We start from the raw sequence: 27,623 nt of genomic DNA on the forward strand, positions 1-27,623 counted from the left end.
TGGCCGAGCAAACCGTCTCTCTATTGGATGACGGGGCACAGCCAATCCGGAGGCGGCTTGCTCAAGCGGCGGCCAATCGTCGGACCCCTTGGTGCGCGGCGCGCGAGCCCTTGCCCGAAGCCGTCGGGATTCGCATAGGGCGACGTCACAATGACGTTGCGGCGAGGCTGGAGCCGGGCGGTTCCCTTTCCCCTTGAGAAAGGGGGTGGGGCGGAAAGGAAAAGCGAGGGAACCGGCCGGCTGGGCTGTACCAACGTAAGCAGACGGGGGGGAGGGCGTAAAAAGGGGGAACGAGAGTGGCAGTTGGACCGAACCAAAGTGCTGGGAGAGTGTGAAGGGGCTAATGGCTGCCTCAGCGATAGGAGGAACTGATATACAGTACATAGTTTTTTTCTCTGTCGAATCACCCTGGTATACCCAAATGTACTTCATTTTCATTATCAGCAAAAATATGTTACATACATACACATCTATATTTTATTTATTTTCATTCAGGAAATTTATCTCCTCAGAATTTCTCCCTAGACCTCTGATGCCTTCACGCTTCAAACAATAATGTTTTATTATGAATTTCGAATTTGTTTATTCATCTCAAAAGCATCACAACATAGGGACTACTACGTGACATAAAATATAAAATACAAGAATAAAATAGGCACAAGTTAAACAGATCTTGAATTATGAATGGACCCTTACATCTGTGCTGTGCTACTTGGGGAATTCTGGGAGTTGAAGTCTACAAGTTGCCAAGCTTGGGAAACACTGATTTGGAAGAAATAAGATAAATTTGATAAAGAAGACCTTTGGGCAGATGTTTCTGCCTTATATTCTCCAGCTGCAAACTTGGAAGAAAAGGAAGATCAATTCTGTTAAGAGGGTCCTTGGGAAGATGTACACCTCTGAATTTGGAGGAAGAGGCAGAAGGAAAGGAAGAGAGATTGCTTTCCCTATTGTTGTCCAATCACCCATCTGAGGTCTTCTTGATAGGCATCATGAGAAAGATGCTGAAGCAACCAAAAGAGGAAAGAAAAATGATGGATGAAAGAGAAGACAAAGGGAGAAAGAAAGCTCCCCAAAAAATAAGATGGAAGGAAAAGGGAGCAAAGGGACTATTTAGAGAAGGAAAAGGGGATCTGAAGAACTGACTTCATGAAGAAACCTCATGAGGTTGTCCTATTAATTGCAGATCTTCTAAGGCAGAGAAAGAGATACAGTACTTAGCAGTTGTTTCTTGCCAGTCAGCTAGGACAGTGTTTCCCAACCTTGGCAACTTGAAGATATCTGGACTTCAACTCCCAGAATTCCCCAGCCAGCATTCGCTGGCTGGGGAATTCTGGGAGTTGAAGTCCAAATATCTTCAAGTTGCCAAGGTTGGGAAACACTGAGCTAGGATAAATTAATATACTGTATTTCTTAATTTTATTTGCCACCCATCTTGTTTCAAAATAATTCTGGACAGCTAGACACTAGATTCATTCCCCTACCTCTTGATAGTTTGGGGATTTGGCTGCACTATCATGGCCACCATTCTCACCTTTTTGACCCCAATATTTCCAATTGAGTCGGCGAGAAATCTTCCACTGAGTCTTATTGAAACCGCAGCTTAGCTATCAACATCTTCTTTCTTTTGATCCAATCCATCCATATATATTTTTGTTCTTTCTTGAGTAGGAATAGTCAATTTTTTGTTATTGACATTTTTAAAAAAATATTCTCACTTCTGTATAAATATTAAAGATATAGCAATAGCATTCAAACTTATATACAGTGATCCCTCTATTATCGCGAGGGTTCCGTTCCAAGACCCCTCGCGATAATCGATTTTTCGCGATGTAGGGTTGCGGAAGTAAAAACACCATCTGCGCATGCGCGCCCTTTTTATCTATAGCCGCGCATGCGTAGATGGTGGAGTTTGCGTTCCCCACCACCCACGCAAAGGGGAAACCCCGATTCGGCTCCTCGCTGCTGCTGCGCTACCGAGCAGATCAGCTGCTGGGCGGCCGAAGGAACCTTCCCTGGGTCTTCCCCCTCTTGCTGGCGGGCGGGCGAGCAGTGGGCATCAGTGAGGAGCCGGGGTTTCCCCTTTGCGTGGGCGGCCGGGAAGACCCAGGTTGGGGGTTCGGGGGGGGGGTGCTGGGAAGCCCCCCCAGGCCGGCTGCGACCTTTTAAAACAGCCGCGCCGCTTCCCAGCTGACTCCTGAAGCCAAACGCGGAAGTTTGCCTTTGGCGTTTGGCTTCAGGACTCAGCTGGGAAGCGGCGCGGCTGTTTTAAAGGGTCGCAGCCGGCCTGGGGGGCTTCCCAGCACCCCCCCGAACCCGGGTTGGGGGTTAGGGGGGTGCTGGGAAGCCCCCCAGGCCGGCTGCGACCTTTTAAAACAGCCGCGCCGCTTCCCAGGTCTGTCCTGAAGCCAAACACGGAAGTTCGCCTTTGGCGTTTTGGTTCAGGACTCAGCTGGGAAGCGGCGCGGCTGTTTTAAAGGGTCGCAGCCGGCCTGGGGGGACTTCCCAGCACCCCCCCGAACCCGGATTGGGGGTTAGGGGGGGTGCTGGGAAGCCCCCCAGGCCGGCTGCGACCTTTTAAAACAGCTGCGCCGCTTCCCAGCTGACTCCCGAAGCCAAACGCGGAAGTGGTTTTTTTTTAATTAATTTTTTTTAAAAAATCGCGATATAGCGTTTCGCGAAGATTGAGATCGCGAAACTCGAGGGATCACTGTACAGTTTTTACAGCCCTCTCTAAGCGGTTTATAGAATCAGCATATTGCCCCCAACAATCTGGATCCTCATTTTACTCACCTCGGAACAATGGAAGGCTGAGTCAACCTTGAGCCAGTGGTGAGATTTGAACTACAGCTAGCAGTTAGCTGAAGTAGCCTGCAGTGCTGCACCCTTACCACTGCACCACCTCAGCTCTATATGAGCATCAGGTGACTATAGGTGAAGACGGACATTTGTAACTTTGCAAATATTACATAGTATTAACATAGTGACGTGCAACATAATTTGAATCAACACACGCACTGTCTTATCAGTGTGTTAACTGTCTCAGCCATTCCTGGTATACATGATGCATGCTCCAACTTGTCCTCCTGACATTGTGGTCTACCACACCATCACACTACTGTGACTCTGCTGCTAAATACACACATTCCAGTTACAAATCTCCATTAGCAAGCCAGCATAGTACTTCAGAAACCACAGGAAACATCAATTTCAGACCTAGCAACCTTATTTCGATGCTTTCATTATATGCTTCACAAGCCGGTGGAATAAAATTTCCCGTGCCTTCCTCCCGTGGTTGTAGATAGTTTCACTGGAGAATTTGTCTTATCACACACCCTATTTCCCACCTCATTGTCAAGGCAGCCTGTAGAAAAACACTAAAAGCAACATACGCAGCTGCTATGTTACACCGGGCTTAAACTTTGTTGGCTGAACAGGTAAGGAGGCTTGTTTACCACAGTCCTCACCAGCTTCTCTAGCGCCTTGTCCTCCTGATAACACAGCACAACCCGTTAATCCTCTATTGGTGAGAACTGTCTATGAAAAAAGCACATTGAGTGTGGAGGATTTATGAATAACTTGCAAATTACATGCACCGGGTTGTGACAGTGTTGATTCCTTTCCCTCCAAAATCCATTTTTCTCTTCAAGTGCTTTTATGATGAGCGATGAATCTTGTCCTCTTTGCATACTGATCCAAATTGTGTGTCTCTGTTTTCTCAATCTCAAACAGATCCTAAATGCATCAAGGTCTTGATGATGGAGCAGAAGATGAAATAGGGAATGATGGCCTGCACTTAATCAGCTGTCCCCAACCTTTCTAGTTGCGTGGACCAGCAGTGGCGGCAAGAGGCGGAAGAGAAGTGTTGGTTTTGCACACGTGCCGATTGCGCGAATGCAGCTTCGTGCACTCACGTGTTTGCCCACTGTGCGGCCTGGTTCCCAAAGGGCCAGCACCAGGCCACGGACCAGGGATTGGGGACCCCTAATTTACATCCAATCTACCTCCAGAGTATAAGAACACAAAACAGTAATAGGTTGTCCATGAGCCACCAGGACCGTTTGTTTGAAATTACCCCCACCCCCCCCAATCAGACTGCAGTCTAGGAGTTCTTTCTGGTAATTAGAACTTCCAGACACGGCCGAATATTACATAATTCAAATCAAGGAAAATGAATTGGCAAAAATGATAGGAAGCCGTGTTAACAAACTCAAACTCAACCCAGACAAGACGGAGTGGCTGTGTGGGTCTTGCCTCCCAAGGACAATTCCATCTGTCCGTGCATTATCCTGCGGGGAGAATCATTGACCCCCTCAGAGAGGGTCCGCAACTTGGGCGTCCTCCTCGACCCACAGCTCACATTAGAGAAACACCTTTCAGCTGTGGCAAGGGGGGCGTTCGCCCAGGTTCGCCTGGTGCACCAGTTGCGACCCTATTTGGACCGGGAGTCACTGCTCACAGTCACTCATGCCCTCATCACCTCGAGGCTCGACTACTGTAACGCTCTCTACAGAAAAGTGTTCGGAAACTTCAGATCGTGCAGAAAGCAGCTGCGAGAGCAATCATGGGCTTCCCCAAATATGCCCATGTTACACCAACACTCCGTAGTCTGCATTGGTTGCCGATCAGTTTCCAGTCACAATTCAAAGTGTTGGTTATGACCTATAAAGCCCTTCATGGCACCGGGCCAGATTACCTCAGGGACTGCCTACTGCTGCACGAATCCCAGCGACCAGTTAGGTCCCACAGAGTGGGTCTTCTCCGGGTCCCGTCAACCAAACAATGTCGCTTGGCGGGACCCAGAGGAAGAGCCTTCTCTGTGGCGGCCCTGGCCCTCTGGAACCAAACCCACCTCTGCCGCCAGGCATGGGGGAACTGAGATACACTTCCCCCTAGGCCTTTACAATTTTATGCATGGTATGTCTGTATGTATGATTGGTTTTTATATTAATGGGTTTTTAACTGTTTTTAGTATTGGATTTTGTTATACAGTACAGTATACTGTTTTATTGCTGTTGTTAGCCGCCCCGAGTCTGCGGAGAGGGGCGGCATACAAATCCAATAAATAAATAATAAATAACAAACTGTAAATGTTGTTTTTGAAGCCAGTCAGTTGAATGCCAAAGGCTTTGTGTGGAGACCAACTTGGGGAAAATGTCTTACCTGGGTTGCTTTTACAATCAGTTCCAGGTTGAATTAAAAATGACTACGTACAGCAGCGCCCCCCTTTTGGCTACCAGAAACCAGCTTCCTGAAGACAAGTCTTTCCCGAGGACCAAAGAGGCCTGGTTTCGTATGCTGCCTGCATCCCATTTGCAAAAGCCTGGTTTCTGGTATGCCGCGGACCAGTGCCGGTCCTTGAGGCAGGAGTTGGGGACCTCTGACTTACAGGATTTAAAATCGTTATCATGTTACCTCCTAATGCTGCTCCACAGAGACCCCTTTTTTAATGTTTACTCATCTGCAAGCACAGTTCAGTAAAGGTTCCCTGCAATTAGGTTTCCCCCTTGCAGGTTGTTCCTGTTTCATTGCTCTTCTGTTCAGTTTGTTGAGGGATTAGTGGTGATTTACCACTTAATTAGAGTGCTTCTGTTCTCCACAAAGGGGGAGATGGCAGCTTTAATTACTTGTTTCTTTTATTTTTTCCTCTTTGTTTTATAATGAAAAACTGCCTTTTCAAGATAAAGGAGGGGGGGAGTTAAAGGAAGCCAGTTATTAATCCCCAATCCTCAGCAGGAAAGAGAAATTGACTAATTGATAAACAATGAATTGCTAATCTTTACCTAAGCAATAAAACAAGAAAAAGGCTAGCTATCCAAGGAAGGAACTTTTAAAATTAAACACAGACTAATCCTTGGTGCGACTTTAATTCATAGTACAAATGCCAGTGGAGCTTACTGTAAAGATTAAAAAAAAGAAATGTTATAAAATATTGTGGTTTAACAGATTTAACAGAGTCACTCACTAACTGGGTTTTTCTTTAAAAGGCGAGTGAGCAAAAAGATGGTAGGTCAGGAATAATATGAAAGCCTTTGTTATGCCCTCAAAGATCAGATGGAGCCCTGGAAACCACTGAAACTGCAGCTAGAGTTAGACGTGGGATTGAAAAGATGATTGTTCAGCACAATCCTTCCTATAACAAGAGACAGGGAAAAAAATGTTTATGCTGTATATAGAAAGCTCTGCCTTAATTTTGTACAAATCCACTTGTACGCTTACAGAAGGGACATTTTAAAAAAACAGTTAATATAAGTAGTGAACATGCACATGATTTTACTTCACACATATACACGCTGGGAGTCAAAACTGACTCAAAGGCACAACTTTGAAATCAGTTTTGACTCCCAGCAATCGGTTTTCCTGGCAAGATTTTTGGGAACTGCCTCCTTCCTAGGGCTGAGAGATAACCACTGTCTGAAAGTCACACACAGCTGGTAATTTGTCTAAGGTGAACTCACAGTCATCTAAATTTCTAGCCTGATGCCTTTAACCACTACATCAAACTAGATAGTTGGGGAGTTTTAAACAAATTGTATGGCTAATGGGAACTGTCTGGAATATAAGATAAAATCCAGCAGCCACAATTCGGATTTCCAAAAACCAAGATATGTAATTTATGACAAATGATTTAGAACCAGGTGAGATGGTGAATTTAAAAAACCTGTTAAGAGAGCCCTGCAAAAGTTAAAATGGTACGATTGCATTTGTATGCTTGCTAAACAACTTTTGAATTTGTCATACGCCAACATGGCATCATATGCCAAAATGTTATTAGACCTGTGTATAGAATTTGGTAGAGATTTAGAGAAATAATGAGGTCTTTTTTATATATAAAAGGATACAGTTTCAAAGCTCATTCCCTTCAGATCAAATCTGAAATATCTGGAACAATAACCAAAAACGTTGACAATAATTTTATTTCTATCTCTGTTTTCTTTCGTTGCTAACATCTGTCCTTGTAAAATTTTAAATTCTCTTTCTGGACATTTTTACAAAGCCACTGTTGTTATATCCTAAACGCTGAGGGCCCCTTTGCTAACGTCCACCTTTGCCCCACTACAGCTGTTGCAAGAACTCAGAATAGCCAAAGAGCCTCTCTCTCTCTCTCCAGATACTCAATGCAGAAGTGCCAAGTCAGCCTCCACCTTCAGCTCCTCGGTTGGTTTTGCAGCAAAAAAAGGAAAGAAAAGTCACACAAAGCATTTGGGGTAATGCTGCCGAATGGCTTAATGCAAATATCCGGATAGATCAGCATAGCAACGGAGAATACCAGAAGTCAACAATGAGAGGTACGATTGGCAGCCTTTCCCTCCCTTTCAATACTTTTGATCTTTTAGAACAGTTTTGGACGAGTGACCCGCATTTGGAATGCGGAGACATTATAAGCACTATGGTTCTCATAAAAAGATCAGTCACAGTAATGGAAGTGCAAAACCACAATATCTGCAGGTAGTCCTCAACTTACAACCATTCATTTAGCAACTGTTCAGTTATGACAGCACTGAATAATAATAATAATAGATTTGTATGCCACCCCTCTCCGAAGACTGAAGAGAGACGCCCAGTCCTCGTACTTACAACCATTACAGCATCCCTGTGGTCACATGGTCAGAGTTCAGGACCTTGGCAACTGGCGGGGGTTTATGACAGTTGCAGCTTCGACATTTGTGAACTTCACAGCCCGCTTCTGAAAAGCAAAGTCAACCGGAGCAACCAGTTTCATTTAATGACTGTGTGCTTTGAATGATTTGCTTAATGACCATAGCAAAAAAAAAAAAAAAGGTTGTGAAATTGGGTACAATTTATTTACCAATCCCTTTGCTTAGCAACAGTCTCAATTATGGTTATAAGTCAAGGACTACCTCTGCCCTTATATTGGAAAGCAAATCAAGTAATTGGCTGTAGATCACTTTATCTTCCAGTAATAATTATGCGGCCTAACTGGGTGGCGAAGACGTATCCGCGGGCAGGTTGCTGGTCCACAATTTTTTCCTTTCCTCCTGTGGTCTGCAAGTTCTGTGCCACGAATGAGTCACCATAACAGATTCTCAACTTCTTTTCAACTCATCTTTGGTTGCAAGATTTTTATTTTGTTTTTTGTTTTTCATTTTAAAAAAAGACAGGGAAAAAAAACACAAAACCACGACAGAACAAAATGAAAGAACAAATTAAAAAAGCACTCAGAATATTTGTTACATTATCATCATCATCATCATCATCATCATTTTTTTTCAAGTCACTTCTAAGCCCCACAGTTACAAATAAATTAACAAGACAGGATCAGACCCCGGAAGATTAAAAACTTTTTTTAAAAAAAGAATACTAGGAACTAACTACCTTTGGCAAAGTTATCACACGATTTTCCCACTGCTCCCAGGTCGGCTACAGCAACAGGCCAGTCATGTTTGGGTGGTGTCGGCAAGAAACTGGGTTCTAGTGCAGCATCCTTCATGCAAAAGGCCAGCCCATTTGATCCACTCCTCTAGGCGCTATCAAACTGACCGACCTTCCTGGGCACATAAACGAGATTCCCTTTTTTACATTAACCTCAACACCGGTCAGAGTTGATAGAGAGCAACCTGGAGAAGCCAGTTCATGGAAGGCAGAGGACCTTCCGATTAGACCCGAACGTGGTCCCAGTCAAGGTTTCTAACGGGATATTCGTGTCCAACGAGAAACAAAAAGCCCAGCTTCAACTTTCTTCGATACAAAAAATGCTCTTGCATCACAGCTGAATTCCAGCTATCCTCCAATTTAACCCCGATGTACAAAGTGCCAGTTACATCGGGGAAGCGAGGCCCGCAGAGCAATGTCCAGCCCCTGGTGTGTCTTTTCCGCCCCTCTTCTTCTCTCACGTCTTCGTGGATGCAGTCTTCAGTCCTTTGTCATGCTTCCATCCTAACCACGTCATCCTTTTCCAGATAAAACATATCCCCGGAACCCTAGAAGCTTAATAGATCAGATTTCATTGGACCTGGGCTGTCCTACTGATTTCCCTCCATGGGGGTGAGAGGAATGCTGCACTCGATCCCCCACCGCCCCAAACAGACCTGTACGGCACACACCCTTAATAAAGCTTTTCTATTTGGTTTATCATTAAAGTATATGAGGTATATGGCGGGCTATCTCCAAAGAGCCTTGTGGTGGATGTCTTGGCACTGTAAGGAGAGGGAGGGGGTGGTTAGCCGGTCTCCCTCCCTCGTGCCCCCCCAACCCTGGGACAGGCACTGGCACGGAGGCATGTGAGCAAATATTTGGTTTGACAGCTTTGGTTTTTACTTTATTTCCTTCCTCATTCTAAAACTCCTAGGAGAGGGGGGAGCTCAGCAGAATAGAAAGAACCAGCATCCTCTTTTAAAAAAAAACCCAGCCAGTTGAAATGTATGTGGACTAGAGAGGTACAGTTGGTTATGGACTTTGATCTATCAATAAAATCACCGACCAATTTAAAACTATGAGTCTTGCTCTGGATCCATCAACCTCTCAAGCTTCGCTATAGCAAAATTAGTTTTATTTTTCACGTCTTATATAATCAGCAATTTGGGAGGGAAAGGGAGATAGCAATGTCCCCATGGTTTAGATATCTTCTCTCCCATATTGGCTAAAACCAACCTTTTAAAAAGGCATCATTAGTACAACCTGCTTGTGTATATTTTCTTCTGACTCACTCTGGTCAAACACTTGGCTGGTTTTTAAAGGCAAAAGAGGGAGCAATTTCCAGCCATCCCCTTTTCCCAACCTTTTCCATCTTTCTGAAAAAGCTGGTGCTCCTCCTCATCTCCAGGTTGACAGCAATCTAACCTACTTCCCAACATCCCTACTTGCCCTACTTTAAAATCTTGACAGTCCTCCACGCCATTCAACCACCACTCAGCTCCATGCATGGAGATAGGGTCATTTTTGGTCTAGAATCAATTCTTTTTTAAAAAACAAAAAACACATTTTGGTTTTTGGTATTTTTTTTGTTTTTTGTTTCATTTTTTTCCCTTTTTATCTTTTTTTTTGTTGCAAACCCTTAGCGTTTGTTTTTTGTCTTTTTCCTTAATACAGTAAGAAGCGATAAAGCGGAACATAGAATTTTCTCTATTAAAAAAAAATAGATACCCCCCCAAAAAGTAAAAAAGAAAGGAAAATAACAAAGATCACTAAAACAGTTACATTCCACCTAGAAACACGTTCAGTAGCACATGAGAGAGAGAGAGAGAGAGAGAGAGAAAGAGAGAGAAAACGAGAGAAATATTTCTCTCCAATGTTTTTCCCCCCCCAAGATGTCCACCATTATACCATAACTGAAATCTTAAAAGGGCTGAATAAATACTTGGCGGTTCTCTCTCACTCACGTACAGAATGGGATGAAAACTTTTTCAAGTCAGTCTTTTAAACTAGGTGTTTCCTGGTTTGTTTTTTTGTTGATTTGTTTCTGTTTCGGAAAGTTTCACAGTATTTTTTGTTGTTGTTATCTCAAACCCACCTGAACGTAAGAGCACAGCAAAAGCAGGAGATAAAATGAGGTTGAGGGGTTTTGTTTCTGTCCTTTAAGAAAAGTTCAAAGTACTTTTTTTTGTTTGCTTGTTTATCTTTTTTTTTTTTTTACTCTGTCCTTTTGTTTGGTTTTTGTTTTCTACCAGATCGCAGTATGCCATGGCTAACTTCCTTCTCTGCAACAGCAAAACTTTGGTTCGCAGGAGTTGAAAATAAAAGACAAACATTCAAAGAGCCCCCAAAACATCAATAAACCCACCCAACATATATATTAAAAAAGTTCCCAAACTATCCAGTTAAAACAAAGCCAAAGACCAAGAAAAGAAATATACAAAAAAAGTTTAAAAACAAAATAAAAAATAAAATAAGTGTTTTGAGAAGCCATTTTTTAAAGCTTTCCAGCCTTACAGGAGAAAGTCACAGGATCTTCTGATCTTGTCCTCCTTCAATTGATTTGGTTTGCTTATTTATTTGTCTCTTTGCCATTTATAAAATCTTGGCTTCTCAACACAACTTTCCATGAGGTATTTTTTTTTTTCAGAACAGAGAAAGACGGTTGAGCCATTTTGTCCTAACCAGAGAAAGTAAAGATGTCCCCTTTATTCCCACACATTTTCATCCTTTCTTCTTTGTTTTAAAAGTTTCTTGTGGTTATTTCTCTTAGCTTCTTTTGATCGCTTGGTTGGTTCTTTTTGGTTAAAAATTTCTCTCGCTTCCGAGTCTCTGTGATACCCACTTTCTGAGAAGATTTTTTTTTTTATCCCTCTTCTGTCTTTGCTTTTATTTATATTCCCCAGTGGTCTTCATTTTGTTGTTTTCTGTAGTGATGTCTATCAATTTTTGGTTTTTTTTTCTGAAAAATGTAAAGAATGAAATTCCCATATTTTTTTTGTTTTGGTTTTTGTCAGGCACTGGAATATGAGTATTTTTTTTTTCAGAACACAGCTATAAAAATAATAATAACAATAAAAATAAAAAACCACACATCCCGTTTTCAGAAAAATAACCCGATACTAACACCAGGCAAAACCAATTAAAAACAATTTTTTTCCGCTAAGCTCAATAAAAAATTAAAGTTGGCAAAGAAAAGGTTCAAGCCGATAGAAAAAAAGCAGATTTAGTGCTGCCCATCCTTAAAACTTTGAAGACTGTGACTTTCAATAATGCCTCTTGTCCTGCAAAAAGTCCTTACATTATATACCCTCTGAATAGTCCTGCTAATAATAATAATAAATAAATTCCAACCAGATGTAACTCATTCATCCTCATTGAAGGAGTGAGGGAGTTTTTGAGAGAGACAGAAAAAGGCATTGCAAATATTTGAGTTTTGATGCACCAAATGCTTGCAATGTAGCCATATCTCAGGAGGATCTTCAACAAAGACATTTTGTAAAATGGTTCTCCCCCACCTCCTCCTTGCTTCAAGCCCCAGAATAATCTATGGTAATATAAATTTTGGCTGGCAAGTAATCTGAATTTTGTGATCACAAACTCCTTTGGTGGAGCCTATCCCCAGGTTGATTAATCAAATAACCTCTTTGCCAACCAGGAGCAGCAGAAATAATTTAAAAAATAACTCATTGCAGGACATCAATCAAGAAGCCAGTTTCCAGAGCGAGAACCTGGTGTCTGATTTTCATTATTGCCTTTGAAAATCCTAGCCTTCGTTTCGTATAAGACTCCCCCTATTTGTATAAAGCTTCTTATTTGTTTCATTTAAGAAAAAAAGAGAGCAAAAAAAAAATCAGAAACATTTGTTAACAATTTAAAAAATAAAGAAAATATTTATAGGAAGATCCTGAAATTAAATCAATCCATTCTTTTCCTGCCCAATCCTTTCCGGATCCAAGAAAAAGAGAAAGAATAAATAAGAATAAATAAAAGCATTTTGAAAGACATTCGACCAGACACTGAAGATAGAAAAGTTTGTAAAAAGCTTTGGGTGAAGCTAGAACTGGTGATTTTTGGTGTGAGATCTGTATTCCCCTTAAGGATTTTTAAAGGTTCTTTTAAAAGTATTTTTTTCTTTTTCTTTTTTCTTTTTTACAAAAAAAATATCCCCATTTATTGGTTTCCTTTTTGATACTGTCCAGGAAACGAGCAGATGAAACAAAAAAGATAAATCATTAAAAAAAAATCAAACGGACCATCGACTGTCACCTTTTGCAGAGGGGAAAAACAAATGGCTGCCAAAGGTTTGGGGAACTTTTGGTTTTTTGGTTTCTTCCTTTTTGCTTGGTTTGTTTGCTTATTTTTTGGTTGTTCTTTTTTTTTGTTTGTTTGTTTGGCTGTTGCTGATATTTATATGTTTGGTTTTGGTGGTTTTGGTTTGCTTGGGTTTTTTTTTTTGGTTTCATGTGTCGGTTTGTACGTCCACTCCTGGCTACCCCCGCCATGTCAAGAAAAGGCAGCGTGGATGCGCCTGAGTCCTCACTCCGTCTTGGCATCCAGTTCGGTGGATCCGGGTCCAACTTGCCCCATTGTCTGCGCCATGTCACTGGAGGAGCTGCATGAGGAACAAGAGGAGGAGGAAGAGGAAGAGGAGGAGGAGGAAGTCAGGGTAGGGGACTTGCTAGGCATAGAAGCAGCCACGGCAGCAGCTGCTGACACCAGCCCCACGCCTCCGGGGGCAGCACTCAGCAAAGGCAGACCCGCGTGGTTGAGGAAGAGCGGCGAGGTCACGATGCTCTGGCTTCCAGTTGTGCCTGCAGTGGTACTCAAGATTAAGTTACCACTGGCATCAAGGCTGGTGGTAATTGGCAGGCTTCCACCACTGGCCAGGGCTACATGAAGAGAGAGAGAAGAAGTTGGTTAGACCACATCTGCAATGGCTTCCCGTCCTTGGCCTTGGGATCAATAATAGAATTGGTCCAAAGGAGAGACAGTGCCAAGATTGCCCTCTTGAAGGATAATCTTGCAGGAAACCATTCTTATTATCTTCTTTTAACGACCCCTTAATCCCTTGCAGGATGGAGGATGGGCAACTTGTTCAGCAGATATATTCTCATTGTGACAAGATAGAAAAATATCTGCCTCTACCTGGGATCAAATTCACAGCCTCCTGATTGTGAGGCAAGAGCTCCATCTCTAGGCCACCGAATCGCTCACAGGAAACCATTGTTATCTTTGCCCAAATATATATAGATATACATGAGAGGTTTCCTCTTTGGAGATTCTTCTCTCATGTCAAAAAGACAAGCATAATTGAAATGGCAGCTCCTTGTCCTCTGACAGCTCTGTCATTTCTCTCCCCCAACGTGATTCACATGGAAAAGACGCATGGTGTGGGAAGACAGGTTGCACAATCAATGGTTAGTATATATGATGTGAAGGATGCATGTAATGGAGCATGAAGGCTTCTGCTATGTGCAAATTCAAGATAGGATGGAGAAAGCCCTCGAGATGAATGAGAGGAGGTTGTGAGGGACTCCACCGTCTGGCTGCACTTTCACACACCTGTATTACACTTGCACACCAGCTCACAAGCAATCTCGCCATCTTACATCAGACCAAGAGGTGGGGAAGTGGCATAATTTAGTAAATGCCTCCTTGAAAGAGGAAACTTGGGCGTCCTCCTGGATCCACAGCTCACATTAGAGAACCATCTTTCAGCTGTGGCGAGGGGGGCGTTTGCCCAGGTTCGCCTGGTGCACCAGTTGCGGCCCTATTTGGACCGGGACTCACTGCTCACAGTCACTCATGCCGTCATCACCTCGGGGTCCAACTACTGTAATGCTCTCTATATGGGGCTACCTTTGAAAAGTGTTCGGAAACTCCAGATCGTGCAGCATGCAGCTGCGAGAGCAGTCATGGGCTTCCCTAGGTATGCCCATGTTACTCCAACACTCCGCAGTCTGCATTGGTTGCCGATCAATTTCCGGTCACAATTCAAAGTGTTGGTTATGACCTTTAAAGCCCTTCATGGCATTGGGCAAGAATATCTCCGAGACCGCCTTCTGCTGCACGAATCCCAGCGACCGATTAGGTCCCACAGAGTGGGCATTCTCCAGGTCCCGTCAACTAAACAATGTCGGTTGGCGGGCCCCAGGGGAAGAGCCTTCTCTGTGGCGGCCCCGACTCTCTGGAACCAGCTCCCCCCAGAGATTAGAACTGCCCCTACCCTCCTTGCCTTTCGTAAACTCCTTAAAACCCACCTTTGTCGTCAGGCATGGGGGAACTGAAATATCTCCCCTGGGCCTATACAATTTATGTATGGTATGCTTGCATGTATGTCTGCTTAATAATGGTTTTTTTTAAAAATATCTGAAATTGTAAATTATTAGATTTGTTATAAACTGTTTTTATTGTGTTTTGAGCCGCCCCGAGTCTGCGGAGAGGGGTGGCATACAAATCTAATAAATCAAATCAAATCAAATCAAATTGTGTGCTCTCTCTTTAACGTACCAGATTAGACAACTTCTGTCCACACGGTCGCAAACAACTGCAAAAAATCTTATGGGAAGTAATTTATCTGGGTTGCTTTCAATCAGGATTCATACCAAGATGCTAGCTCAAAAAGAACCCAGATAGCCCGCTTTCCCACACCGGGGTGAAGGTGGTAGAAACGGCATTGGTCACTCTTGTGGAGGACTGTCATCACTCTGTCTTGCCAATCCATACCTCCAACCATCGCATAAGGATCTCCAGAGCTTCTGTTTAATTCCAGGTGGAGATCCACAACTGTAATCATCCCTTTTATTTGTTCATTTGATTTAAGGGCCACCTGATTCTAAAATGACTCTGGTGGTTTACAATTATAATAATTGGGGGGGGGGGGGGTTTAAAAAGAACCAATGAGCTTGGATAAACCCAGTCACTCATGCCATCATCACCTCGAGGCTCGACTACTGTAATGCTTTCTACATGGGGCTACCTTTGAAAAGTGTTCGGAAACTTCAGATCGTGCAGAATGCAGCTGCGAGAGCAATCATGGGCTTCCCTAAATATGCCCACGTCACACCAACACTCCGCAGTCTGCATTGGTTGCCGATCAGTTTCCGGTCACAATTCAAAGTGTTGGTTATGACCTATAAAGCCCTTCATGGCACCGGACCAAGATATCTCTGGGACCGCCTTCTGCCACACGAATCCCAGCGACCAGTTAGGTCCCACAGAGTTAGCCTTCTCCGGGTCCTGTCAACTAAACAATGTCGTTTGGCGGGACCCAGGGGAAGAGCCTTCTCTGTGGCGGCCCCGACCCTTTGGAACCAACTCCCCCTGGATATCAGAGTTGCCCCCACCCTCCTAGCCTTTCGTAAGCTCCTTAAAACCCACCTCTGTCGTCAGGCATGGGGGAATTGATACTTTCCCTCCCCCTAGGCTTATAAAATTTATGCATGGTATGTTTGTATGTATGAGTGGTTCTTTAAATTGGGGTTTTCAATTAACTTAAACTTAAATATTAGATTTGTTTACATTGTACTATTATTGCTGTGAGCCGCCCCGAGTCTGCAGAGAGGGACGGCATACAAATCTGATTAATAAATAAAAATAAATAAACCACACATGTTGAGGATACCTTATCCTAAAACTGATAGGTAACCTTCTCCTTTGGCTTCGTATATGAGGAGCACCTTAAACATAGGTAGTATATATGCTTCTTCTTTTGTCCTGGATGTCTTAGCTCTTTTCACATCCCTGTCTATTCTATTCTTCTAGGCTAGTGGGGGAATAAACAGTCAGGTTTATGGCCTCTTTCACTATGCTTGGTCTTTACAGATAGTCCTCAACTTACAACCATAAATGAACCTGGAACTACACCTATGAGTTGTTAAGAGGATCCATAGTTATTTTACCAGCACCACCCCCAAACACACGAGCAGGGGTCTTCCAAGCTTTGCCAGACATGCAGCAATCTGCAGATTCTGTACACCCAACATGCAGCCTCTACGAACTCACATCCGTTCCTTCGCATACTTTTTTTCTCTCACGCCAGCAAGCCAGTGGAGTGGATGGCAACCACGACACCATGGAAATTTTTTTTGGGTTTTTTCTTTCACAAACCTTGTATGGTGGCCAGTGGGTTGGTGGCCATTAGCGCTGGGTTTAACCCTGCATTCACCCCTAGCACTGTGCTTCTGCAATCAAATCAAAGCAAGCGAGTTAAAGTGGGGGCTGTGGGGTGGCAAAGATGATTGTGCTCTTGTCACCCCCATAGCCCTTTTTTCCCTCTCTGGTGTGTCCAGGAATGGACCAGTAGGACCCAACTTACAGTAGCTGAGTCAATGTAGATTTTTTAATCTTATTCTCTAGGGCAGTGTTTCCCAACCTTGGCAACTTGAAGATATCTGGACTTCAACTCCCAGAAATCCCCAGCCAGCGAATGCTGGCTGGGGAATTCTGGGAGTTGAAGTCCAGATATCTTCAAGTTGCCAAGGTTGGGAAACACTGCTCTAGGACAGAGGTGGGAAACTATGGTCCCTTTAGGACTAGTGGACTTCAACTCCCAGAATTCCTCAGTCAGCAACAGGGAACTATGGCCCTTTTTATGATCTGTGGACTTCAACTCCCAGAATTCCTCAGCCAGCAACAGGGAACTATGGCCCTTTTTATGATCTGTGGACTTCAACTCCCAGAATTCCTCAGCCAGCAACAGGGAACTATGGCCCTTTTTATGATCTGTGGACTTCAACTCCCAGAATTCCTCAGTCAGCAACAGGGAACTATGGCCCTTTTTCTGATCTGTGGACTTCAACTCCCAGAATTCCTCAGCCAGCATTCTGAGAAATGAAGTCCACAAGTCATAAAAGGGCCATAGTTCCCCATCCCTGCTCTAGAGTAAAGTCTATCCCCACCTTTCTATCTTAAAGACCTGGCTCTGCCAATTGGCCTGGGGTTCAAATGGTGGACTTCCATTCTGGACGTGGCTGCTTGGATTCCAGCTACCTCCCCTTCTGTTCTCCATCTGCTCTCCATCTTTTCCAGTTATGACATTGATGCATTCTCACTGTGTTCTTTTTCATTGTTTGTTTTATTGTTCTATTATCATACTACTGTTCCGGTATATTCTTTTCATTTCCTGCCCCACCCCACCCCCGCTTTTTTATTGTCACAAGCCCCCTAGAACACCCTCATAGCAAGATAGGCAGCAAATACATTTAGCACATAATAATCTCTCTCCCTTCACATTGGCTGACATACCTACTTATTACCCTGTCAGTAACTGAAGTGGCATAAAGATTCACAAGAAAAATAAACCCATAAATAACCAAGCTCCAATGTAAGAACAGAGATCTGAAGAACAGTTAAGAATTCCGAAGCTCTTTTTTAAAACAGAGTTTGGGGATCTTAAATGGGGGGTGGGAAGGCAGGGCATGACCTTTAAAGCCCTACATGGCATTGGACCAGATTACCTCCGGAACCGCCTGCTACCGCACGAATCCCAGTGACCGATAAGGTCCCACAGAGTTGGCCTTCTCCGGGTCCCGTCGACTAAACAGTGTCGTTTGGCAGGCCCCAGGGGAAGAGCCTTCTCTGTGGCGGCCCCGGCCCTCTGGAGCCAACTCCCCCCCGGAGATTAGAACTGCCCCCACCCTCCCTGTCTTTCGTAAACTACTCAAGACTCACTTATGCTGCCAGGCATGGGGGAGTTGAGATATTCCTTCCCCCTAGGCCATTACAAGTTATGCATAGTATGTTTGTGTGTATGTTTGGTTTTATAATAAGGGTTTTTAGTTGTTTTATTAATTGGACTGTTACATGCTGTTTTTATCATTGTTGTTAGCCGCCCCGAGTCTACGGAGAGAGGCGGCATACAAATCCAATTAATAATAATAATAATAATAATATAATAATAATAATAATAATAATGTTCCAGGTCCATTGATCAGGGAATATACATCTGGTGGACCACAAAAAAGGGCCTTCACAATAGCGGCCCCTTCTCTATGGAATATCATTCCCTTCAATGTCTGGTTGTCCCACTCCCTGAAAGTTCCTAAAAACATAATTTTGTAAATGGGCCTAGGGATCCTCAATGGAGATGGAGACGATCAAGATCAACTTGATTTGATTCTATTATTGCTGCCATGAGGGGAGGGGGGGTTCTTTGGTGGATTTTTAAATGTTGAGTCGGGTGGCTACATAAATGTATTAAAGAAAGAAAGAAACCCAGCAGTTTGTCTTCCAAATAATAGCAGTCTTCCAGTATTTGAGGGGCTGCCCCAAAAAAGAGGGAGTCAAGCTATTCTCCAAAGCCTCTGAAGGCAGGACGAGAAGCAATGGATGGGAACTAAGCAAGGAGAGAATCAACCTAGAAGTAAGGAGAAATTTCCTGACAGTTGGAACACTTCATCAGTGGAACGGCTTGTCTCAAAAAATTGTGGGGTGCTCCAAAACTGGAAGTTTTTAAGAAGAGATTTGTCTGAAATAGTATAGGGCAACGATGGGGAACCTTTCTTCTTTCAGGGTACCGAAAGAGTGTGCGTGCATGCTATTGCAGATGCATGAGTGCCCACACCCATAATTCAAGGCCTGGAGAGGGTGAAAACAGCTTCCCCTGTCCACTGGAGGCCCTCTGAAGGCCAGAAATGGCCTGTTTCCCAACTTCTGGTGGGCCCAGTAGGCTCATGTTTCGTCCTCCCCAGGCTCCAAAGGCTTCCCTGGAGCCACAAGGGGGTAAAGATGCCCCCCCTCCATTCCTCAGAGGTTCTATGGAAGCCAAAAAAGCCCTCCCAGAGCCTCTGGGAGCAAAAAATCAGTTGGCCGGCACACACATGCACATTTCTAGTTGTGCTATGGCAATAGCTCACGGGCCAGCAGATATGTTAGGTCTCACAGAGTTGGCCTTCTCCGGGTCCTGTCAACTAAACAATGTCGTTTGGCGGGACCCAGGGGGAGAGCCTTCTCTGTGGCGGCCCCGACCCTTTGGAACCAACTCCCCCCAGATATCAGAGTTGCCCCCACCCTCCTTGCCTTTCGTAAGCTCCTTAAAACCCACCTCTGTCGTCAGGCATAGGGGAATTGAGACTTTCCCTTCCCCCTAGGCTTATAAAATTTATGCATGGTATGTCAGTATGTATGATTGGTTTCTTAAATTGGTTTTTTTTTTAAATTAACTTAAATATTAGATTTGTTTACATTGTATTATTATTGTTGTTAGCCGCCTCAAGTCTACAGAGAGGGGCAGAATACAAATCTGATTAATAAATAATAAATAAATAATAAATATGGCTCCGCGTGCCACCTGTGGCACCCGTGCCATAGGTTCGTCATCACTGGTAGAGGGTCTCCTGCTTGAGTAGGGGAATCAGACTAGAAGACCTCCAAGGTTCCTTCCAAAATAATTCTGTTAAGGGGCATTAAAGAAGCTCCCCTGAGGATCGCAGTCCAACCCCTGTAAAAACTCAACCCTCCGAAAACTTTTCCAGTCTTTCCACTTACCCCGTACTGGGATTCAGGCCTTGCAAGCTGAGAGAAGGATGGCTGCTGCTCTGAGGACTGGGATTTGTGCTGTTGCTTGGGGGTGGCGTGACCGAGTTGAGGGTGGTGCCTCCTACTCCAAGCGCTGTCCGACTGGGGGTTAGGGAGCAGATTGCTGAGGACAAGGTAGTAACTGTCCCAAAACAAGAACAGGAAGTTAAAACGAGAGATTCACGCAGAGAAGTCCAAGGCTAGGTATTCTGTCTTCACGGGGAGTCCTCCACATATGGCCACAGTGGAGCCCCAAATTTCCGCTGCTAAGCAAGACAGTCGTTCAGTGAGTTATGTCCCTTTTACAACCTTTCTTGCCATGGATCCTTGCAAGTTTTTGCTAATAATGCAGTTAAGGGAATGTGGCTACCCCACTGACTTTGTGAGAAGGTTGTAAAAGGTGATCACACAATCCCAAAAGTCTGAAACCAACCCCCTTCCCCCCCGCCCCCAATTTCAGACATTCAGTATGATCAACCTCTAATTTGGCTCTCTTATGGTCCCACATCCCAACAATCTCAAAAACCCCTCAACCAACATTGTGGGTCAAAGATCAGGCTGCTCTTATATTCCTGTGCTCAGTGGCGTCGATTTAATGCACAGTCCCAACAAGCTCACATCCCTCCACCCCGATAAACTATTCCAAGGAAAGGAAAATAAAGGGGGGGCTGTTGTGTACCTGTTGTGCTCAGACTACTGGAAGCCTGGGAGAGAGGCAAACCTGTGCCGGTGCCTGGGCTGGTCACCTGAGGAACACAAATAGAGAGACAAGAATCTGTCACCCACATGATGGATGTAGACACAGGTAGTGAGCTTCCTCTCTTCCACCACCAGGGGGCAGGAAATGCTTTCCCCAAAGGGCTATTTAGGAAGTGGTTGAATGGAGGAGATTGCATTGGTGTGGACAGTATGTTGAGGACAACCAGCTGTATCTCTGAACCCCGGCTGACCAAGAGATGCTGCCAAGCTTTGTCCCAGGGCCTGGAAGCTGTTGGACACTGTTGTGGTTAGCTCTGGCCCAGCTCCTGCCCCAAGGACTGTGGATGTGGGGGAGACGTCCACATGCCGCAGGACTGTTTTGCTCCGGGTGGAATCTGCTGATGAAGGCTCCTCTGACCAAGAAGACATGAGTGACAGGGAGGAGGAGAGTATGGCAGACAGCTCAGAAGGAGATCAATTATCTAGCTCCTCCTTGGATTCAGAACAAGAGTTAATGATACAGCCACGCATGAGGAGAGCGATGCATAGGCAGCAACAACTGAGAGATTATTATCAAAGAAAATGAGGCCACCTGTGGTTGGGTGGGGCTGTGGTCATTAGTGAGGCTGCTATAAAGAGCAGCCTGTGGGTTTGGCCATTGTGGAGGATTATCTGATCGTTGTGTTTCGTGACTGCTTTGCTGACTTTGACCTTTCGTGTGCTGATTTTTCCCCGCTTTGAAACTAAACCAGAGCAAAGTGTGTTTCACTTTCTGAAAGAAGAAGGACTGTGAATTGCCTCACAGCTGCAAGCTAAGTATCACAGAACTGATAAGGGACTGGTACAAATTACCAGTTTGTTTGGAGACGAGGGCTCTTTGCTATACCAAAAGAGGGCTTGGTTTAAGTGAATTGTCATTATAAAGAACATTGTTTTGAATTTTCAAACGTGTGTGTGTCTGAAATTTGTACCTGTGAATTGTTGGGAGGAGTCAACCAGAGAGCCTGACAGAACAGAGACTGGATGGCGAGGAACATTTGTCTCAACCACTATTTCAGCATGATCAAGTAGCTGTAGGTTCATGGACCAGTCAATACTGAGGATTTTCCAAGCTTAGTTCTCCAAAGAGTTCCATTTCCCCAGAGGGAACAGGCAGGCAGTTTGGGGGAGGTCTTTTTTTTTAACCTGCACTGGTTTACTTGCTCACTGATTAACGTTATATGTCTATAATTTGAAAGTGTTTCTGCCACGAATAAAGAACCTGCACGGATAGGTCCTGCTTTGTGACCCTGTAGTCCCTAACTGGGGCAGAATCGGGACAAGTGAATGGAGTTGAGCATTTATCCCAGTGACCAGTTAGGTCCCACAGAGTGGGTCTTCTCCGGGTCCCGTCAACTAAACAATGTCGCTTGGCGGGACCCAGGGGAAGAGCCTTCTTTGTGGTGGCCCCGTCCCTCTGGAACCAACTCCCCCCAGAGATTAGAATTGCTCCCACCCTCCTTGCCTTTCGTAAGCTTCTTAAAACCCACCTCTGCCACCAGGCATGGGGGAATTGAGATACTCTTTCCTCTAGGCCTCTACAATTTTATGCATGGTATGTCTATTTTTACAATAGGGGTTTTGAACTGTTTATATTGGATTGTCATATGCTGTTTACTACTGTTGTTAGCCGCCCCGAGTCTACGGAGAGGGGCGGCATACAAATCCAATCCAATCCAATCCAATCAAATTACTGGCCAGATGCCCTTCCTGACACCTACACAGAGTTCACAGCAGATATTTTTCCTTCGCATCTTAGGAGAGAAGTGTCCGTCGCTACCTGAGAAGTCTCAGCATGGGGAAAAATAATGTAAGACGTGCCCCTCAAGGGACGTTTGCAAATGTCAGCGTCCAAATGGGAAAGCCACAAGAGAGGTCAAGTGAGACATTCGGTCAACGTGAGAAGGAAAAACGGGAGTTTACCAAGTGAGGGCTGTAGCCAGTAGGCTTGCTCTGGGCAGGCAAAATGGTAGCAGAGCTGCAGGGGTTGATCCGTTTCTCCTTCTGGCGGCGGTTGCAGAACCAGACACGAATCACCTCCTTCTCCATGTTCAACTGTTCGGCAATAAGTAAGATCTCCTCTGAGGTAGGCTTCTGGTTCTGCCGGGGGAGATAGAAGTGTAAGAACACCAGGCGGTGCTAGCGAGAAGCAAACAGCAGGACAGGGAACCAGACTTACAAACCACCATTGAGCCCAAAATGGGCCTAGAAAGCCTGGAACTATGGCACCTAGAACACGACTTGAGTATTACCCACAAGATCATATGCTGCAACGTCCTACCGGTCAATGACTACTTCAGCTTCAACCGCAACAACACAAGAGCACACAACAGATTCAAACTTAATACGAACCGCTCCAAACTTGACTGTAAAAAATATGATTTCAACAATTGAGTTATCGAAGCGTGGAACTCATTGCCGGACTCAATTGTGTCAGCCCCTAACCCCCAACATTTCTCCCTTAGACGCTCCACGATTGACCTCTCCAGGTTCCTAAGAGGCCAGTAAGGGGCGTACATAAGTGCACTGGTGTGCCTTTCGTCCCTTGTCCAATTGTCTTTCCTTTCTCTCACTTATCATATATATTTTCTTCCTTTCAGATGTCCTCTCCTCTAAGTTGACTTTTACCCTTATATATATTACTACATATTTATTTTTCTTCCTATGTATTTGTGTATTGGACAAAATGAATAAATTAAAAAAAAAAGTCTATTGCTAAGCAAGACAGTTGTTAAGCAACATTTGGCCCACTTTACAACCAGAGTTGTTAAGTGAACTGGTTAGTGTCCCATTGTTAAGTGAGTAACATGGCTATTCGTTGAATCTCATTTCCCCCATTGACTTTATTTGTCAAGAAGTCACAAAACAAGATCACATGACGTGGGAGGCAGAACTGTCATAAATATCTGAGCCAGTCGCCAAACATCTGAATATTGGTCACGTGACCATGTGGGGATGTTGCAATTGTCACAGATGTGAAAAATGATCACGTCACTTTTTTCACGACCGTGGTAACTTCGAACAGTCACTGAATGAATGGTTGTAAATCAAGGACCATAATATAGGCAACAATATAAATGTTTGAAAGAATAATGTGTGGTAAAATTTGGGTTTTTTAGATTAGTTTTATAATTGTGCTTTATAATTGTTTTTAGATTGCTTCTATAGGTTCTGAGCCGCCCTGAGTCTTCAGAGAAGGGCGGCATATAAGTCCAATTAATAAATAACAAATAATTATCTCCGGGACCACCTTCTGCCGTACGAATCCCAGCGACTGATTAGGTCCCACAGAGTTGGCCTTCTCCGGGTCCCGTCGACTAAACAATGTCGTTTGGCCGGTCCCAGGGGAAGAGCCTTCTCTGTGGTGGCCCCGACCCTCTGGAACCAGCTCCCCCCTGAGATTAGAAGTGCCCCCACCTTCCTTGCCTTCCGCAAACTCCTTAAAACCCACCTCTGCCGTCAGGCATGGGGGAACTGAAATATCTTCCCCAGGCCTATACTGTTTATGTATGGTATGTTGTGTGCATGTTTTTTTTAAATTATGGGTTTTTAGCTTTCTAATTATTGAATTTGTATTATATATTGTTTTCTGTTGCTGTTGTGAGCCGCCCTGAGTCTCCGTAGAAGGGCGGCATTCAAATCAAATCAAATCAAATATCAAATCAAATATCAAATCAAATCAAATCAAATCAAATCAAATCAAAATAAATAAATAAAAATAAATAAATAAATAAATAAATAAAAGATATGAAATCAGTTTTAAATGGCACACTTCAAACAGAAGCTTTAAAGAAAGCTGGAGCCCAGGTGAAAACTTTACCTCAGTTTCTTCTCCACTGCACGGCATAACTTATAATCGTTTGGGGAGGGGAGGGATGAGGGAAGGCGGGTGGCTTGGTAGGGAACTCTTTACCGCTAGAAAGCTTTTTTCCAATGCAAAGCGGACATTGGTCTCAATGCTAGTCCGTTTCTTGCGACGTCGGCCCGGCAGCCCATCAAAGCCAAGATTGGGACTGTTCAGCTGGTTGGGGCTGGGAAGCGTGGAGTCCACGGACATTGTCTCTGTAAGATGTTGATGAGGAACATTTATTAGCTTCCTGAGTGGCACTCACAAGGCACATCCCCTATGCCAGGGCTCTCCAACCGTGGCAACCTCAAGACTTCCCAGTGACTGATTAGGTCCCACAGAGTGGGCCTTCTCCGGGTCCTGTCAACTAAACAATGTCGGTTGGTGGGCCCCAGGGGAAGAGCCTTCTCTGTGGCGGCCCCGACTCTCTGGAACCAACTCCCCCCAGAGATTAGAACTGCCCCTACTCTCCTTGCCTTTCGTAAGCTCCTTAAAACCCACCTTTGTCATCAGGCATGGGGGAACTGAGACATCTCCTCCGGGCATATACAATTTTATGCATGGTATGTTTGTATGTATGTTTGCTTAGTAAATGGTTTTTTTTAAAACATTTTAAATTATAATTTAGATTTGTCATGAATTGTTTTATTTTGTTGTGAGCCGCCCCAAGTCTGCAGAGAGGGGTGGCATACAAATCTAAATAATAAAAAAATAAAATTAAAAAAAAAAAAAAGACTTGTGGGTTTTAATTCCCAGAGTTGATGGCTGAGGAATTTTGGGAGTTGAAGTCCACAAGTCTTTTTCCCCCCAAGTTTATTTTTGTATTTTTTTATCAAAATATCAAATTAATGCATTTGATAGTCTGGCACCTGAGTGTCCTACATTCTAACACAAATAAAACAACCATGTTTTCCCCAAAATAAGACAGGGTCTTCTATTCTTTTGATCTCCGAAATTTGGCTGTGGCCTTATCACCAGGGGGAAAGGGATGGGCGAGTCTCACGCATTACCAGAGTCTGGCGGCTCCATCGCGTCTCTCGGCCGGTTTGCGTAGGCAAACAACTTGCACAATAAAGAAAAACTTCTCGTGCGTCTGAGAATTTGTTAATTGCTTGCCCTCGTGAGAAGTTTTTCTTTACTGTGTTAGGTGTTTCCCTGCACAAATCGTCCGAGAGAAGTGATGGAGCTGCCAGACTCTGGTAAGATGTGCGTCTCTAATTTGGGGTATAATTTGGGGGATGGGGCAGGTTGGGCTGAAAGACGTAAACCCCGGCTGGAAGTGGAGAAGAGGCTGGTCGGATCAGCTGCCTGTTGCCGTGTCTTCTGGTGGCCGGAGCAGAGAGGCGACAAAGGGAGCCACAGCCCCACAAGAAGCCTGGACCATAGAGCGGGAAGCACACTCCCAAAACGGCCGCTGCCAGAAGACTCAACGAATCTCTTAACGCTTGTTCGGTGAGTGGCGCTCTGCCCGACTGGAGGGGGGTTTCAGTATTGGGTTGCTACTCTGTTCGGGCCACACTGCGCATCGGTAGCAAAAATGGTACAGTTTCCGGTGACTGTTGAGCGCACGCATGCGTCCCAGTGAGATTGCAGGAACCAAAATCTTGGGAGGGGATGCCCACGTGCATGAGATTTCGGCGACTTTTTTTGCTCCTGCACATACACGGAAGCAAAAAAATCGCCGACATCTCTCTCGCGCACACGTCTCCTCGTGAGATTTTGCTTCCTGTGCATGTGTAGAAGTCAAATGTCTCTGCAGGCCACGCGTGCGCCACCCACTGATCACCCGGAGCTGGGCGCACAACACACTGGTAGCGGCGGAAACAGCGACCCCACCTGGGAGGGGTGTTTGTCTGCGGTGTGGGACCCCTGCCCTATACAACCCGACCCCTTCTCTTTCCATCTATCTCTTTTCGAATGCCTGTTTTCCTCAACCTTCATCCTCTCTAGAAATGGCATCACATTTGTCTCCCACTTAATCGTAACTGTGCAGGAATATATCCCATGTTGATGGAGCAAACAAAGTTTCTCCCTGGAAGGTAATATGCGCTTTATGGTGACGTAATTCCCACCATTCAGTCCTGGCTTGTATTGTGCTACCCCATCTTCCTTATGTCAAGCTCAGACCACGAAGACTATCACTTGGCCCCTACATCATGCTAACTATGGGTTTTGACTGAGCCATAATTCCCTGGCGTCACACAGTACACTAAGCTTGTTTACCTGGGCTACCAATGACAGGAAAGTTCAATTAAAAAAAAAAGGAATAACAGAGTTGGAAGGCACATTGGAGGTCTTCTCGTCCAACCACCTGCTCAAGCAGGACAAATGACTGTCCAATCCTTTTTTTAAAAAAAATCCTCCAGTGATGGAGGATCAGCTACACCTTCTGCAGGCAGGCCATTCTACTGGTTTATTGTTCTCACTGCCAATAAATTTCTCCTTAGTTCTAAATGGCTTCTTTTCTTAGTTAGTTTGCAACCATTGCTCCTTGTCTTGCCTTCAGGTGCTTTGGAGAATAGGTTGACACCCTCGTTTTTGTGACAGCCCCTGAGATATTGGAACAGTGCTATCATGTCATCCCTAGTCCTTCTTTTCCCCTAGATTAGACATATCTAATTCCTGCAATCATTCTTTATATGCTTTAGCCTCTATCTCTCTCATCTTTGTTGCTCTTCTCTGCATTCTTTCCAGAGTCACAGCATCTTTTTTGTATTGTGGTGACGCAAACTGGAGCAATACCTTACGTGTGAATGCAGCTGTCTCTTTCCTGTTACCTTCACTGCAGCTTTCACAATAATCTCCTTGACCAAATTCTCTTTTTTTTATTCCCTGGTATTCTTAACGTTATTCCACTCCCAGGCCGGTCATCCTGAGCAGGACTCAGCTTGAAGAATCACATACCAGATTGGATCTTCTCTGGGTCCCGTCAACTAAACAATGTCGCTTGGCGGGACCCAGGGGAAGAGCCTTCTCTGTGGCGGCCCCAGCCCTCTGGAACCAACTCCCCCAAGAGATTAGAACTGCCCCCACCCTCCTTGCCTTTCGTAAGCTACTTAAAACCCACCTCTGCCGTCAGGCATGGGGAAATTGAAATCCTCTTTCCCCCTGGGCCTTTACAATTCTATGCATGGTATGTATGTAT

The 27,623-nt window shown here is 44.6% G+C and overlaps 1 protein-coding gene across 1 annotated transcript in view; it reads right to left on the minus strand.

Annotated features, from left to right (window-relative positions):
- Nucleotides 1-12,841: 12,841 nt before the first annotated feature.
- The window catches only part of POU2F2 (POU class 2 homeobox 2), a 24,262-nt gene continuing 9,480 nt past the window's right edge, over nucleotides 12,842-27,623 (minus strand). Inside the window, exons 7-12 of the mRNA XM_070764622.1 lie at nucleotides 24,545-24,693; nucleotides 22,555-22,731; nucleotides 20,573-20,639; nucleotides 19,864-20,035; nucleotides 16,486-16,559; nucleotides 12,842-13,265 (exon numbers count right to left, since the gene is read on the minus strand). Of these exons, the coding sequence (XP_070620723.1) occupies nucleotides 12,913-13,265; nucleotides 16,486-16,559; nucleotides 19,864-20,035; nucleotides 20,573-20,639; nucleotides 22,555-22,731; nucleotides 24,545-24,693 (992 nt within the window). The 3' untranslated portion in view covers nucleotides 12,842-12,912. The remainder of the gene's footprint in view (nucleotides 13,266-16,485; nucleotides 16,560-19,863; nucleotides 20,036-20,572; nucleotides 20,640-22,554; nucleotides 22,732-24,544; nucleotides 24,694-27,623) is intronic.

The sequence above is a fragment of the Erythrolamprus reginae genome, chromosome 11 (genome assembly GCF_031021105.1).
Source record: "Erythrolamprus reginae isolate rEryReg1 chromosome 11, rEryReg1.hap1, whole genome shotgun sequence".
NCBI classification, from domain to species: Eukaryota; Metazoa; Chordata; class Lepidosauria; order Squamata; family Dipsadidae; genus Erythrolamprus; species Erythrolamprus reginae.